Source organism: Alligator sinensis, unplaced genomic scaffold, assembly GCF_000455745.1.
Source record: "Alligator sinensis unplaced genomic scaffold, ASM45574v1 scaffold1517_1, whole genome shotgun sequence".
In the NCBI taxonomy this organism is placed as follows: domain Eukaryota; kingdom Metazoa; phylum Chordata; order Crocodylia; family Alligatoridae; genus Alligator; species Alligator sinensis.
The window spans coordinates 969,323-985,713 of NW_005842459.1; the positions used below are offsets into that span (position 1 = coordinate 969,323).

Consider the following 16,391-nt stretch of genomic DNA (forward strand, 5'->3'; position numbering starts at 1 on the left):
ATTGACTTGCAATGAGAATGTAACAATTAAGTCTTCCTTTGGAAAAAGGACTTAAGTTGCTAAGTTACTATCAACAATTTTGATAGTTCTGCCTTCTACCCCTGTAAATTACCATCACTTTTCATTTGCTGTAAACCTACAGTCTGCATAAAATAAGAATCGGGCTAGTTAAATGAAGGTTTAGTACATTGCAAAAATAAATATTTTGAGTATGGTCCCTTTCATGCTTCTTGACCCATGGCATTAGATGTTTTGATCATATAGTAAGACTACTACTATGAACATTTTGGATGGCATGTTAAATTCTTACGGCTGAATTCTCCTTGGCTGTGGATGGCCCAGAACTGAGGATGATTACACTTCAGCTGTTTAGGGCGCTGGTGGAGGTTGTGCAAAGAGCTGAGGTCTCTGATGTTTCTGTTCTGCAGCACACAAGGAAGGAAATGTCAGTGATTTGACCACTGACCCAAGAAGTATGTTAATTTTTTACCACAGAATTGCGTGATGGTAACTGTTACCTCAGCCCACGAGCAGAGACATAAGGATCTGTGTTAGGCTCCTTTACACAATGTCAGTTTACTTGGGTTTTATGCTGAGACCTGGGATTTTTTTCACTCACAATTGATTCACATTTGTGAATTATGACATTTTTATGATGTCAGAACATGATTTGCAAAATTTAATCATTTGAAATACTTGAATAATATGGTTTGATGTATAAGCCATGTAGCTTGTGATTTTGCCAGATATTCTTCTACATGTACTTTGTTTTAACTGCACTGGTAGTTGTGTTGATGCAGGTATACTGGCATAAAAGTGTTTATATTAGTATAGGGATTTTGGTTATTTTGATTCACTGAAGTATACCATGCTGGTATTAAGCACTTTATAGTGCCGTTGGGACTTCAACAGCAATACTATGATAATAAAACTTCATAACCTGTGTTGTCTTTGGTTTGCTGGCAGTTTTCATTGGGCCTTGGGAAAACTGAAAAGGCAGTTACTTCACCATTTATTGACGCAAACACTTTGCCATCTGACGTGGCTCTGTTTGAGTGAGATGGTACACTGCCTCTCCATCTAATAAACTGTCATTAATTTTGGCATAGGCTTAAGCCTCCTGTAGTATATGGTTGTGCAAAACGAGCTAAAGTTTAAAGCTGTGCTATCAAATATCTTCAGTCCATGCATTAATACTGGAGCCAAGACCCCTCACTGTGACAACTGGTGAAGAAAAATTATCCATACAAATGTAGGTAAATTAATTCAAATTACTTGCGTTTTAGTGTGTATGTGCTGGGCACTGCACACAGTAAAGTTTGAAATACATCAGGAGAACATGAACAATGACACAGTTTGTGGCAAAAGGAGTACTTTTAACTGTAGAAAGGGAAGAAAAGTATATGGGAGAAATACATGGGGAAATATCAGAAAAGGGAAGAGTAAACAGGAAGTGGCCAGTCTGTACTCATTTTAAATTATGTATGGAGAAAAACATTTGTTGGTAGCTGATCATTCTGTCTTCAGCAGAAAGAGAAATCTGAGGGGCCAGTTATTTTGCTTCCTAGTGGAAAGTGTGGAAACTCTTGACTTTATTAGATCAACAACAACTCTGGAAAAGAGGTATAGCAATGACATAAGCAGATACAGAGGTGAACAAGTCTGTTAGTTTATTGATTTTACATAATTTGCCCTTTAACAAGAGGGCTACAAGCCATAGATTAATTAAAAAATACTAGATTTAATTTTGTGAGAAAATAATACTGTTAATAATGGCACTTTTTCTTGTACTTTGTAATGTACACTTTATACACACATCAACATATACAGTACACTTCAACTGTTCAAAGAGGTTTACATTTAAATGATGATAAACTTGTACGTTCTCCATAGGAAATAATTTAATAAATTCTTTGCAAGTTCTTTTTACATCAGTAGGCTGCTTTTATCTGCATATATACAGTACTTTACCTATATTCATTCAAATGTAAAACAGATCAGCTTATATTTACAAAGGAATCAGAAACCTTCAGGCATTATCATGGAAAGGCCTCACTTCTGGTAACTTGTTTGCTTTGTTTTGAAAGCTTTGGATTCACGTTGCTTAATATATTCTCTTCCGCATTTAATTTTTTATTTTAAGTACATTTTCTAATGTATTTTGGGGTATTTTAATATTTATCTTTTTAAATTGCTGCTAATTCAATCACAGAAAATTAATAGAAAATTAGGGTTGGAAGGGACCTCAGGAGGCCATCTAGTCTAACCCCTGATGTTGCATATGAATACTACAGTCCTTGTCACCATTTCCCCAGTATGGAAATAGTGTGGATTAGTGGTTGTGGGTGAGCTGCGAGATAAGATTTGCTCTGAAAAACAGCAAATTCATCCAGAAAAGGCTTGAGTGTGTGTGTGCGCGCATGAGCGCAGCCTATTAATTAATACCCTCACATTTAAAATGTTTCCAACGATATGTGCAAAAATGCTTAACTTCAGTTGCATTAAAAAAATAGGACTTTAAAAGAGTTGATAGAGATTTGTAGAGGGTGTTGAGAAAAACTGGTGGGATCTTTGTCTCTCCCATTTTACTGGATAACATTCAGCTGTGATGTTAAATCTTGGCAGTAAACCTGAATCTCATTAAAAAACATAAGAACAGGAGCTAGGGTGGTGAAGCAAATATGCAGTGATTGGTACCAAGGATAAAGTGTGAGGCCTGTGATGAGAAAAAGTAGGTGAACAAAATGAAACATGAAAATCAAATAGCATAGCGCATTAAAACTGACAAGAAACAATAATCTGAAGTGAGATGATAAAAGATCAATGGTCTGAAGCAGAGAATTTCATCTCAATAGAAGAGGATAGAAATTAATGTGGTATTTTATTCCTCATCAATGAAGAGACCGCCTGTGTGATAATCGGGGGTACAATTATATGGGGACAAAAATTTGGAAGTAAACAAGCGACCCAAGTTAAAACGGACAGTGCCCCTAAATCTTTAAGACAGACAGGTGGGGGGCCTCCCAGGTGCCGCTGCAGAGAGCTTTGTGTCATGTCATCCCTTTACTTCAGATTACCTGCGTTCTTCCCTTTGCATATTTTAAACAAAGTCTATGAGAAATTAATTATCAAAAGTAATTACTTTTGAAAGACTGCAAAGAAAGTTAAGAGCATTAGTAAGGAGCTGGTCAGGGCTCTTTGGGAAAAGTAGCACTTGACTGAAAATATTCAATAAACTCTTGGGGAAGAGCATTTTATATTGAGTGAAGCTGGAACGGTGAGAGGATGCAATCGTTGTTGCAAGAAGAAAGATGCATTTGTTTCCCTATGTCTATATTTTCAGAGAAATCATCTGAGAGGATTGAATTTCAGAAGTTAGCTTTAAGGAGATAAGTATAATAGAGCATGAAGAGACTTGGCAATGTGACTAAAATTGTATAAAGGAGGAGAATCTGCTTGTTAACTGAAGCTTTCCATCCCAAAACTGAAGCTGCCAGTGAAGTAATGCAGAAATTACTGGCGAGAGTCTCTTACATGCATTTAAAAATAGTTTGAGACTGAAAGATTTTTTTGAGTGCACAGATGCTATAGCAGAGAGGTTACATAGTCCTGGAAAATATAGAAAGGCAGATACTCGTTGTGTCCAAATGTGTAAGTAGTCTAATATAGTCTTAGAAAAGAGATGTAGGAAACCATTTAAACTACCATAATAGGTGTCACACAATTATATTTAGTGAGAAACCATGCATATACAATATGTAGAGCATGAACGATCATATAATAAATCAAACACAATGCTAGGGGAAAGCTGATTGCTATCAGTTGGTTCAAGAAGCAGTGTTTTTATGGGCTCACACACACACTGATATGACAGCTAAGGATTCCATCTTTCCCGTGGACAAATGGCAACACAGATATCTAATTTGATATACAAGCATTTGAGTGTAAAAAGACTTTGGGCAAAAGCGTCCATAACTTATTCCATATATTTGATGCAAATATGAAATATATTAAATAAATTGGACACAAATAAGGACAAGTAAAGATAGGAGTATGGAAAGAGAAGAGCAGTTATATTGAAGAGGAGGATCTGAGCCCACCCTTTTCTTGGTTCATAAATAATGGGATATATTAGCATGGTGAAATGGTATTAATTACAAAGGTTAAACCTATTTTCTCCTCATGCCTTCTAGATCAGAACCTTGCTAAACCACATTTTGGTAAACTGTATATCCATACCTACATAGAATTTTAATTTGCATTTGATTAACATTTGTCTCAGCTAAACTCTGCTACTGTGTTGAGAGAAGACCAATAAAGGTGATGACATGCTCCCGATAGGGTGGTGGCGGCGTATCACTTTAACTTTCTGCCTCCCCACTGTCAGTAATGCCCTTGGAACAGGGGAAGCACATTTACACACATTTATGCTGTTTGGGTCAGGTGCTCTTCTTTCACACCACTCTGTAGCCATGAAACCTAACGAGCTTGCACTGCAGTGCTTCTTGTTACTATGAGTCGATGAGGCTCTACTGCATGTTTGTGTGTTCGCAGGGTACCTGGTTTTCTGCCAGGTTGGAATTATATATATAATTGCGAACACATATGTGTCAAACAAGCAAACCTGCAATTGATATAGTGTGTGTGTCTGTGTATGCACTGCTCTTTGCACCAATAATATATATATATCATTTTAAGTGTTAGTTTCCTAACTGTGTGTATGTATAACGTGACTGATGCTTCTGTAAATAAAAATCCAAAATGCTGTTGATTACGTAGAACAAAACAATTTTAACAGGCTAAATCTGTAAGTTTTACACTGCTATGAGCAGCGTAGGTTTTACACCTAAAATGTAGGTTTTACACTGCTATGAACTAAATTAATTCCTTTTATATTGATTCATCTCCTGCTTTCTATCAAATCAGATGCTTGAATTTGGGAATTCAATAGGATAACTGAGTCCCTGCTTTTTTATAAATGATTAAACCACTCATTGCTTCAAGACACGTTGTTCTAGTCAAGGAAAACAGTAACTTGTATTTGAAAAGGGCTCTTGATCCTTTCCCATTTTAAAACAAAAATTGATATTAAAGACTTTCTGCAGTATGTTCAAACCTTTAATGAGGTCCACTGAATGAAGAGACTTCAGTTTGTGTCTGTCATAAGCATGTCCTTTGCAAATGCAGAAATTTTTATTTTTAAAATAGTTACATGAACATATGTGGACCATAACACTTAGTCAGGCATTCTTTAAAGCAGGTAAGTTTTTACTTTCATTCTAACTTCATGTGTTCTTCACTTTAATATGCATATCTCTCGATTCTCCTGAAATTAGTTAATAAATATTTCTAAATCACTGAAATGCTTTATGATGCAAACAAAGCAAAGAAAACATAAATGCATTGTTGTTAATTGTTACATCTACAAAAATGTGATATGTTAAGGATGTTAAAATTAGGTATGTTTGTGTGAGAATATCCTTCCTTAGAACTGCAAATCTGGGGGTATTTTAGAAGGGAATTGGTAAAGTAACAAAGCAAATTAGTTAAATACCAATGTAATTTATAATTAATACTTCACTTTTCAGCCTCATACAGTTGAACGGTATGATTTTTAACAGAGGCCGCCTTCATTGAAAATATGCTGTTTCTTCACCCAGGATAGCACTACTTTTTAAATTAAAAACAGTTGTATTCTGTTATATTCAGAGTAAGATATATTCTCTTCCTGTACAAGATAACAAAGTGCTGCATCTTCATTCAAGGCTTCAGTTAACCGCTTAGTGATTTTTTTTTCCAGACAGGATCATAAAAACTGTGAGGACAAAGTTTATGTTTTATAATCAATTCAGTGCATTGAAAATATTGGAAGTCACAGGCGTTATAACAGGTAGATAGACTTTGAAGAGATTTATGCAACCAGTTTTAATATCTCTAGGTTAAAACTGTAACTCAGTTCTAACGGAAGCCCCTTTCAAGCCTCCTTGCTAGGCACTCCTACATAAATGATCTTTATGAATATCAACAGCAGAACAGTCACATACTGAGTACTGTACTGGTATTCCGAGTACTGAGCACCATGAGACTCTCATGCCTACGTTATAACCTGCTGTACTACTGTGCGTTCATGGGAACATCCTCGATTTCCACAGTGTATTTTTTTAAGCAGCCGTCGCAGTTTGTTGGAAAAGTTTTTATTAAGGTATCGGTAGAGTAGAGGCATTACAAAGCTGCTTGAGAAAGCCAAGAATTTTGATAAAACCGTGATAAAAGGTAATATTCTGGTGTAATCGTCATCTGTAACTTTTCCTTGCGTGTTAGTAAACGTGCTGACCAAAAGAGTCATGTAGTAGGGCGTCCATAATGTGAACTGTGTACAGACTGTAGCAATCAGAAGCCTGTGAACTGAAGGATCAAGTCTTCCAGTGTCTTGGTCAAGTGGAGTAGCCTCTTTACGTATTCGCAATATTAGGACAAGTGCATATAGTACAGCAACAGCTGGTACGACATATCCGATAAAAACCATAATAGCGTCGGCTGCTTCTTTATTTTGCATCTTGGAACATTCAATTATTTTTGTGGATACATGATTGCAGACGTAGAACAGTAGAGATGAAAAGCTTGTAAGCATAGCTCCTCCCCAGATGAACCCACAGACATGTTTTGTGTTGTACACACTTGACATGTAAGTTCTCGGTAAAGCACGTTCAATGTAGTAGTCCAAGCTGAGCAATGTGGTAGAGTACATGATAACTAAAGATGAAACATTGAATAAAATAAGTAATGTAATATAAACTTCATTGTTAAAAGTCCAGATAGCCCATTTTGTACTGGCAGGTCCCAAAAGGTACATAGGTGCCATAGCATTGATGATGAGACCAGCAATTGCAATATTGACGAAGTAAACATCTGGCATTGTCATAGTCGCTTTGTTGTAGAGATTAACCAGGACCAGCAGGGCATTGTAACAAAGGCCTATTGGAAAACAGACGATGAGGTAGAGTAAGGAAAGGATGGAGAGAGTAAGGTGGAAGTCATGACATAGATGCTGGTCCTCGCTGTTCTTGGTACTATTCAAAACTTCACAGCTCCACATAGTGATCTGAACTTTTGTATTTTCTCTGCTGGTTACCAGCTTTTCTGAGGAGAGAGAAATAGTGAAAATAAGTAAAGGTTCACCTATATTATAAGGAAGGCATGATTGGTGATCTATGAAGAACTAAACTGCCTTTTGTTTTGCTAGCAGAAACTTGCTTAATGCCTCAAGTTATATTAGGAGAACTATTGTAATAAAATGTGGTGGGTAGTTCATTAGAAGACAGACACTCAACAGACATTAATACATGGATATATCTCTTTAAATGCACCATATCCACTATAATACAAAGGATTATCGTGTAATATATTGGATTATTATAATACAGCATACATAATGCATCTAACACGTAAATAACACGTCCTAAACTGAAGAAAGACAATAGCTTTTTAGGATGAACTTCCAAAAGCAAGAGTAACTTGGAGAATAAACTCTAGCGTTCTGTGTGGCAGAGTATGCACACATAAAGAGAGGTCCTTAGTAGGGAACTTTAAGACGACTAAGACCAACTACAGTGGGTAAGTAGAAATGGGTGGGCATTGGGTCGGCTGTTAGGTAGACCAAGGCTATGGGGAACTTGGCAAACTAAATGATTCTTTTCTGTCCAGCGCACTTTTAGTTTACCCATTGATTTCAGTGGGCTTACACATGTAGTGAATATGGATAAATGTTTGCAGGACTGGGGTCCAATTTACTCATTTCTGCTCTAGGTAGGAAAACATTTCTGAAAACTTACTTCAGTTCTTTTCTAAAACTATTTAAAATATTTTTCTCACAATTTGTTTGGCATGACTAGTTAGAATTTTGTGCTGACATTATTTTTCATTCATGTTTTCATTTAAATGATTACAGTTAAATAAATGCCCACTCAGACTTCACAGTGTATTACATTATGCCTCACACTATATTATATTATATTAATGTTCATTTAAAAAAGGAATGTATTTTTTATAAACTAATATTATAGAGGAAACATTACTTCCACAGTTAAAGTTGATGATAACTTACCATTAAAAGCCTAATGTAAAGACCTTAGAAAGAATCCATATGCAGCAACTTCAAAAACCTCTCTGAATTGCACTTTTTGAGACCCTCTACGTTGTGCAGAATATGTATGAAAAATATCTATTTCTTTCAGCATCAAGAAAATATTTGAGTCAATACTTCAAATAAAATAAATGAATAAATACAGCACTGCCAATGAATAAGCTAAATATTGTTTGTAGTTAGAAGCTAGTACAGGAAAGGTCCGACTTCAATTATCGTTTGTTATTCTCCTCCTCCCCCCACCTCCCAAAGTCAGATTTCAGTAATGTTTGTCCAGCTACTCTTTGTTTCATACAAATAGAGGCATTTTCTTTTCTTTTTTTATGGAAACCCAGATGTATTTCAAAATAAAAATGAAAGGAATCTCTCCGTTTTACGAAGAGGGGAAATCCCACCCCCCATGTAAAAATGGAAGTATTGGGGATGTCAGTACTGTTACTTCTGCTGGGCCATATTGTCTCATCAATTTTTAAGCTAACTTCCATGTTGAAATTAATGTGGAAGTTGCTTCAAGATTTCTGGTACCATCTGCCCTACAGTGTGGACCTTTATAGCAACTGATTTTATATGGCAAACACTCCGATGCTCAGCCTTAGTTTTAATTCTTTCTTTTCAAGGTGTGAGTGGGAGAATGTGTACACACATTTTGTTAATAGTAGGGAGACAAAATAACCAAATCTGTAATAAAGGTTTTGCAATTCAAATGACAACATGGCTAAGTGCACCACCTTGGATTCAATTAAACAATTTGAGTTTTGTAAACACGAGGGCCACATTTGATACTCAATTACACGTGTGCAGCTTAACTGAAATATTAAGAGAGTTGCGCTGGTGTAACCAAGCACGGGATTTAGCCCAGTCTGTTTAATCTCCTTCCTCAGCTGCTGTCCTTGAGTTTGTGTCTCAAACTCCCTCTCACCGTTCTGTAGCAGGAGTCGAACCAAAGAGTCTGCTGCGTCGGGCAATAATCCACTTTTAAAAACTGAGTTTCCTCAGATAGACTGGACTTTGTAAGAGAAGTAGAAAGTGATGATTGTTTTAATCATAATTTTCCTTTAGTATTGTTTGAAGGCGTCATTATTTTTTCCTAGGTGATTTTTTTCCTATGATTTATTTTTGAGCTATAGTGTTACAAATGTATACAGAGCCTTTGCTTATTTAAATATTGCCTCTCAAACCCTCATACCGTCTTCGAAAATCTAAAGCAGTCTACTTTCCTTTACATGAAGCAGGCACTGTATAAACTGTTGAAATAATCTGTGCTGCATGTTAATTGGTGACGACAGAAATGACAGGTCAACTCACTGAACTGCAGCAAGTTGGTTCAACTAACACTGAAGACACAGCTAGACACTGCATGTGAATGCACCTAGATATACCCCCAGCACCCACATGAAGCCCCGCTGACCATAAGCAAAGACATAAGGCAGCGACCAAGTAAATCCATTTTTCAAGACCTAACTCTACGCAGCTAGCTTTCACTACAGCCTAAATGACATCAGCCTTAGAAATACTTCTCTTTATATTATCCCATTGAAAACCATTTTTGTTATTTTTTACAGAGCCGAATAGCTGCTTCTACAAAGGTTCAAAGATTAACACCATCACACTGATATCTTTGAAATGCAGTGAAATAAAACACCATTCTGTTCTCATAGGAATGGGAGGCAATTTATTGTGCCCAGTAATTTTCTTGTGAAACTTGCGAAACTCTCGTTAGCTGTGATCATAAGTAAAGTATGAACATTTGTCATAAGCATACTTTCTGCAAAATACAAGGCTTGAAAGGTTTCTAAAACACTGGACCTACAGTATTTCAGTATGCATATTTCAGTATACATACTGAAATACTGAAGAAAGTATATCAGTATTTTCATAATGATATACAAATACAACCCCCCCTCCTGTTTTTGACGTATTACTTGTTCGCCTGAGAAACTACATTGATACATTGTTTAGGCTCCATCCTGCATTTGTTACTGAGGCAGGTCTCCCGTCACCAGAGGGAGTTTTGCCAGAGTAAAGACTGTACCTTCACGATCTCTGAAATGAAGCTGTAATACAACTAAGTCAGCTATTTATCTAATAAAATGACTTTTTTTCTGCTGCAGATTCATTGTTTTGTTGTGTAGTTGCCACATGCATTTTATTTCGACTAAGCCTGCCAAATGCCTCACTCCCAGTTTCTCATTTTACTCAGTGCTGATTAATTAAAAAACCAGAAACAAAAACCCCAAACCCACCCTCCCTCCGCACCGCCTCTAAATTTGTCCGTCTCATGGCCTGGACTTTATTTCAGCAGCATTGTTATACAGCTTTGTAAACACTTACCTTCAGTTCATGTTTTATGTTCCTTTGTACTGTGAGGTTCCCAAACGCTGGGTAAATAACTTTCCAGAGAAAGGAAGTCGACTGCAAAGGACTGTCATGTTCTTGTGTAAAAACACTGTGATCTCATTTTGGTAGAGCTCACGCAGCCACGAGCATTCCCGGCTGCGTGTGCGCTGCACTTGTTTGTCCTAGTAAATTACTCACAAAGTTTCTGCTTTGCTTGGCAGGCTGCACTAGCCCCTCCCTTTCTCTGTTTACAGCCTGTTTCAAGAAAGGGGAGGAGGTTGTGCCCAGAGGGGAGTGGACTGTTGGCTTAAATTTAGCTAAATTTTAACGCCTTCAGATTTACTACGAAGATACCTCAGTTCCTGGAGCACTGGCTCGTTTCACTGCGCAGCCAGTTACATTCGTGGGTTTCTTGCCATTTGAGAACCTACTGCGTTCTCGCTAAGTGAAGCTTTCCAGTCACTTGGCAGCTATTGTTCAGGAACAGACTGGTGTTTTACATCAGAACCTGCCATTGGGAAATAGAGTTTAAGGTTCTGTTTTTCTGGACATGCCATCTAGATAGCAGAACAAAGTGTCCAAGCACCCCTCTTGCATACATAAGAAAGAACTAGCGTGTATCATGAGCTAATAAGGAAAAAAAAAATCCACAATCCTGGTTTGGCTCTAACAAAATGTATGGGTATAGAATGAAGGTATACTGCATGTTGTGGTGGGTATTATGCATTCATTTGCTTTCAAATTAAAAAATACCCAGGAATGGAAAAACAAATACTCTCAGAGGACTCTTAATTCAGCCCCTCCTGAGATGAAGCACTCATTGCTGTTCACAGTACATTTAAATTGATACCATCAAACAAAAGTAACATATTGTCTTATTTTCTTCCCTTCACTTATAGTTAAGTCTTCTGATTTGGGTTTAAGCAATAAACACCAAGAAAACTGCTATTGATACCAAAAACAAAAGAGATGTTCATTGAACACTGAGAATGTCTACCTAGTTTGCCTGGATTTCACCCCCTTTCCTCATATGGTTTGCTTACAAGTGATATCCTTGCTCCCTTGGTTTTATCAAACATTAATTCATGCTGGATACTTCAAACTAGCCCTAAGAGGCAGCTTATTCCTGTATTTTTAGGGACACCATAGGGAGAATTGTACACATGCACAGATGTGAAACAAGACTGCATTATACATTGCAGGTTCAGCTTTATAATTTGTCTATATAAATTCTTTCGGAAGTGGACAGATCCACACAATTTTAAACACCGTTGTAGTCAATTGTCTATGTTTTTATTTGATTTAGAAACACAAAACACTGAATTTTTTGCTGTGTAGACTTAGACCCCATGTTCAGAAAATAATTTTCTACTTAAAATTTCAATTTGTCATGTATGAAAAAGTAACTCAGAGTGTATTGACTCTGAATACTCATTAGCAAGCTAAAAATATGGATTGTCAACCACATAAAACCAATAAATCAGTCTCTGAATAGGCCAAGAGCTCTTTCACACTGAGGTTCAGATCCTGTCTTATATAGCGTTCCCACAAATCCCATTAATTTTACAGAGATTGCAAATAAGGCTCATTTTGTGATTAAAGAGTACATAGGATTTTATTGGACCATACAGATTTTAGTCAAATAAAGATTAAGATAATTGGAAAATCATTGTCAGAAATGCTGCATTTATACCCTCATCATAACTCGATAATTCACCAAGTAATTCATCAATGTTTATATATTGGAGCATGTAAATATTAACAAGTATTCTCTGGTTGGTTGCAATAATGATATTTATGTATCCAGAATTACCAGTCATGGATCACTTACATTTTCAAAATGAAAGTTTTATTCCAGGAAGAATAGCCACCTAACTTAGCAAACGGAGAATTAAGGAAAAGGGCAATGACAGTGCTTCTTTAGTGCCAATAATCTCCAAGCCTAATAACAAGGAATCTTTTGAATGTTTTCTTCTTTTATGCACGTGCCACAGGGATTAGCAGGATAATCACTGGATGGTCATAGAAATAGCAGTAGTTTAAAATTAAAACCAAGACACCCAGATTAGACATGAAAAAATGTTGTTAATAGTAGGGCAATTCGGGTGAGTCAGCCTTGTTTGTAATGCAGGTATTTGATAGAGCACAGATAAAATACTTTTAACATTAGCAATAGAGGAAAATCCTGCTTGATGCAGGGTGTTGGGCTGTCATTTTATATCTTTGTGGTGCAACCAGTGACCAGTTTGACTGGTGAAATGCTTGTAACTTTGTGCTATCACTGCAGTGATAGAATATGGTTAATTCACTGCAATCTGATGAATGAGAAGCCAAGACTAAATGACATACCGGAAGTGGGTTTACAAAACAGCACTGAACCTAATTTGTGAGAGGTTGGGCAGAGAATAGAACAAAACCGTCTCTAGTTTTTGGAGTCACTACTTTTTGGCTCAATCCTCTGAAATGCTGAGTGCCTGAAATGAGTGTAGGAGGGGAGGGGTGTGCGTGCGTGTGCACATCACTGGCAAATCAATGGAAGGGAATATTGGCTACATTGCATTCTCATCTTCCTTAATTCCCACTCCACTACTATTCACAGATTCACAGAAGTTTAGAGCAGTCTCTCCCAAGTTCATTCTTGGTAAAGTCCAAAGCTGCGTCACAGCAAAAAACATCAATCACTTTGACTCAGTTTCCCTTTCTATTTTTGCCTAATTTTTACACCTAATTAAACATGCAGTTTATGACTACTGCCTCAGGCTTACTTTCAGCTCTATATTTGACCACTTCCTGTCCAACTCCTACACTTTGCACTCCATTAAAATTTCTCTTACTGGAGTCTCTCAGTACCTCCTCTTGGCCAAGACTTGGGGTTTATATCTACTGTTTTCTTCTTCATTGATTCATTCCTACTTCAGAGATCTTGACTTTTACATGGTTTTCATTTTTCCCTCTCTGAATATTCCTTCACTATCACATTTGTTGATTTCTTTCTCATATAAGTCTTCCAGGTGGTGTTCCACTGGGCTTTACCTTGGGGTGTCCTCCTACAAATCTCTCCCCACTTTTGATTTATCTGCCCCTCTCCAGTCATATCTCTCAGTCCAGACCTGACCATCCTCATGAATGCTCTGCCAATAGTTTAAAGATAACATAATTTAAACTAAATGTCCCATATTCCTTCCCGATTATTCCCTTTTTTCTGTCACAGTTGGCAATCCTACCATTCCCTGGTCACTAAGGAATGTAATCTGGGTGTCAGTTTTTACCACCATCCCCTTGACTTTCACCTCTACGCTTTAGCCAAATCTTGCTAGTTTTCCTAGAACTAGGTTTTTTTCTGGGTATACATTAAGGAACACTAGACTGGCCCTTATTACTTCTCATCCGGTCTATAGCAAACTTTCTGACATTTCCCTTGCCCCACAGGTATCTACTGAAAATATTGCTGCTTAAATCATACTTCAGTTGCACTTGTTGCTTTGATCATGCTACCCTCCTACTTTATGTCCTCCCATCCACAAATAACTGCTTTTTCAGCACTTCAGGAACAAACTTCTAGTCTTTATCTTCAAGATACTTAAACTCTTTCCTGTTGAGCCCTTTTTATCTTATCACATGACTAGCTTCTCGTTCCACTAAAGATGGCAATCTTCAACCTTCCTTTATGTTGATCTTTATGCATAGGAACGTATTCATAGATTAACTTGTATGTTTGTTATCTTGTCCTTCAAATCCATCTCTGCTGGGACGCCATAGCAAAATGCTGATTGAGAATGACCTGTTACTGACTCACAAGGCGGGGTTAACTATATATGATTATATGTAGAGAACACAAGCTTTTGTGAACCCAAGCATCATTAGATGCTGTTGTTGACTCCTCGTCTTCAGTCATTTTTAGTAAAACTAAGAATCCTTCATATTTTGTACCAAGTTAATACACGCTGACTTTTATTTCTGTTGCTGTGACATTTGTATCCTTTCCCTTAGTCGATCCTGCTTCTGCTCATCACATATTGTTTGTCAGCTTTCTGAGAGTCTGTATTGGTACAGAGCCCAACCAGTGAGACCCAAGTCATGACTCTGCACCCCACTTCTTACACATCTCTGATTTAGTCAGTTTAGTAGTGTCCAACCTTTCTGGGCTACAGGCAGGATGAGTGATGCGGGGTTGATCTCTGAGCCAGACCAGGTGTACAGGATTGGTCCGTGGGCCCGATCCAGCATGAGCTAGGCACATAGGCGTGATCTAGCATGTCGCCCTAGTCATGCATGCCGTCCCAGCCATGCATGCTGTATTGAGCCTGGCCCCACAAGCTAAATCAGGTATGCCTAATCAGGCCCTGGCATACACACCGGATCAGGCCTGCCCCCCTACCACTGCAAACTGGCCCTATCCCATACACAAGGCCATATCATCTGGCCATAGGGGTTTGGAAATTTGGTGGCGGGTGATGCTGTTAATTGCTGCCACTTCCCTGCTGTCAGATTTCTGGACCTGTGGCCAGATGACACAGTTCTCTGTGCCAGAATTTGAGCTCCAGTGAATTAGTCTATAAGGTGCAACTCTACCCTGCCTTTATCTGTATGCCACTGTCATACAATTGTTAAATGGCAATTAACAGATTAGTTAAAATATTCGTATACGTACGTGGGTGAGAGGAAAAAAACCATAACGTAATGGTTTAAATGATGGCAAGTGGTTTTTCTGTGTTTGGGGCCTCACTGCAGGACTCTGACTCTGAAAGGGGAGGAAGTGAGTCAAAATAGCGTTAGTTGTTTTATTTGGAACTGAACAGCAATCCAGGTTTGTATTCATTTTTGTTTCTCTCACCTTCTTTCTCTCCTTTTTCTTAAAACTAAAATATGGGGACAAATTGGAGAACACTGAATATGGAAGATTGCTTAGGGGGAAGACAGGGGCTTGGTTAGTGTGGAAACCACAAGAAAATTGCAGGAAGGCATCTTTCAGAGCAAACTGCCTTATCTCAGCAACTAACCGTGTGGCAGCAGACAATAATCTAGCAAATCTGTAGTTAGGCCTGGGTCATGTGGCTCTTCTGGTCATGTGGAGTTTTCAAGTTTATTGATACACACTGAAGGCCAAGGACTACTAGATCCTCAAAGATATTTAGGTGCCTAGCTCTCCTGTGTCTTGGCCAAACTCCTTCAGCTTCTAAATCTGGTGTGTCATTCTGGGGGTTGCTATTATCTTGCTAAGACAATGCTGTCCAGCTCTTTCACATAGCTATGTGTCAGTAAAGATCTGGTATTTCAGGATTAAAAATAATGAAGACAACTGGTTTATAAAAATATGATTCAGTTTTCTGTTCATGATGTTTGTAACATTTTAATTGCCTGCTTAAAAGTGAGTATGAAGAATGTATACTGCTGGATATTACTGTGGTTAGAAGAGAAGCATTTCTTCAAAGTGGAAGGCATATTATGCCTTATGCTGTTTCCCAGAAAAGTGTGGGAAGTTACATATTCTGACAGTGAAAGAGAGGAGCTTATGTATTTTATTGCTTGCTTTTCTCAGAGGAAGATACCCTGCTCCAGTGGAACAACCTCTGAAAGCAGAACAAAAACAGAAAAAAGCCATGAAGTGAACCTGGTGAGATTCCTGCAAAGCAAGTACTGGGAAAAGTTGGGAGGAAGTAGGGTGCTGAGTTACATAAGGATATGATGTCCTAGAAGTTTGGATCCTGGGATGTGTAGGGAAGGAATTCAAGATCCCTGAAGGCAAAAGCCACCCAAGTAGGGGCATCTCACTCTCTAGAACCACCTTGATTTTTATTTCATTTACAACTTGGCAGTATGGTTCCTGCAGGTATTATATTGCCCGTGCCTGCCTTCCCATGCTGTTCCCCAGTACCAAGTTCAGCCGCGACGCTATGAATTAGATCAGTAC

At 37.9% G+C, this 16,391-nt stretch overlaps 1 protein-coding gene across 8 annotated transcripts in view; it reads right to left on the minus strand.

Moving 5' to 3' along the window:
* Positions 1-1,655: 1,655 nt before the first annotated feature.
* GPR146 (G protein-coupled receptor 146) overlaps positions 1,656-16,391 on the minus strand; it is a 71,332-nt gene continuing 56,596 nt past the window's right edge. For 3 of the 8 annotated variants that reach the window (XM_014523201.2, XM_025212358.1, XM_006030708.3), the window contains one exon: positions 1,656-7,140. In XM_014523201.2, coding sequence (XP_014378687.1) covers positions 6,095-7,140 — 1,046 coding nt within the window. In that variant the 3' untranslated portion in view covers positions 1,656-6,094. Of the gene's footprint in view, positions 7,141-8,104; positions 8,228-10,474; positions 10,664-16,391 lie in introns of those variants that run through there. The other 5 variants (XM_025212356.1, XM_025212357.1, XM_025212359.1 and 2 more) reach the window with 5 other exon arrangements.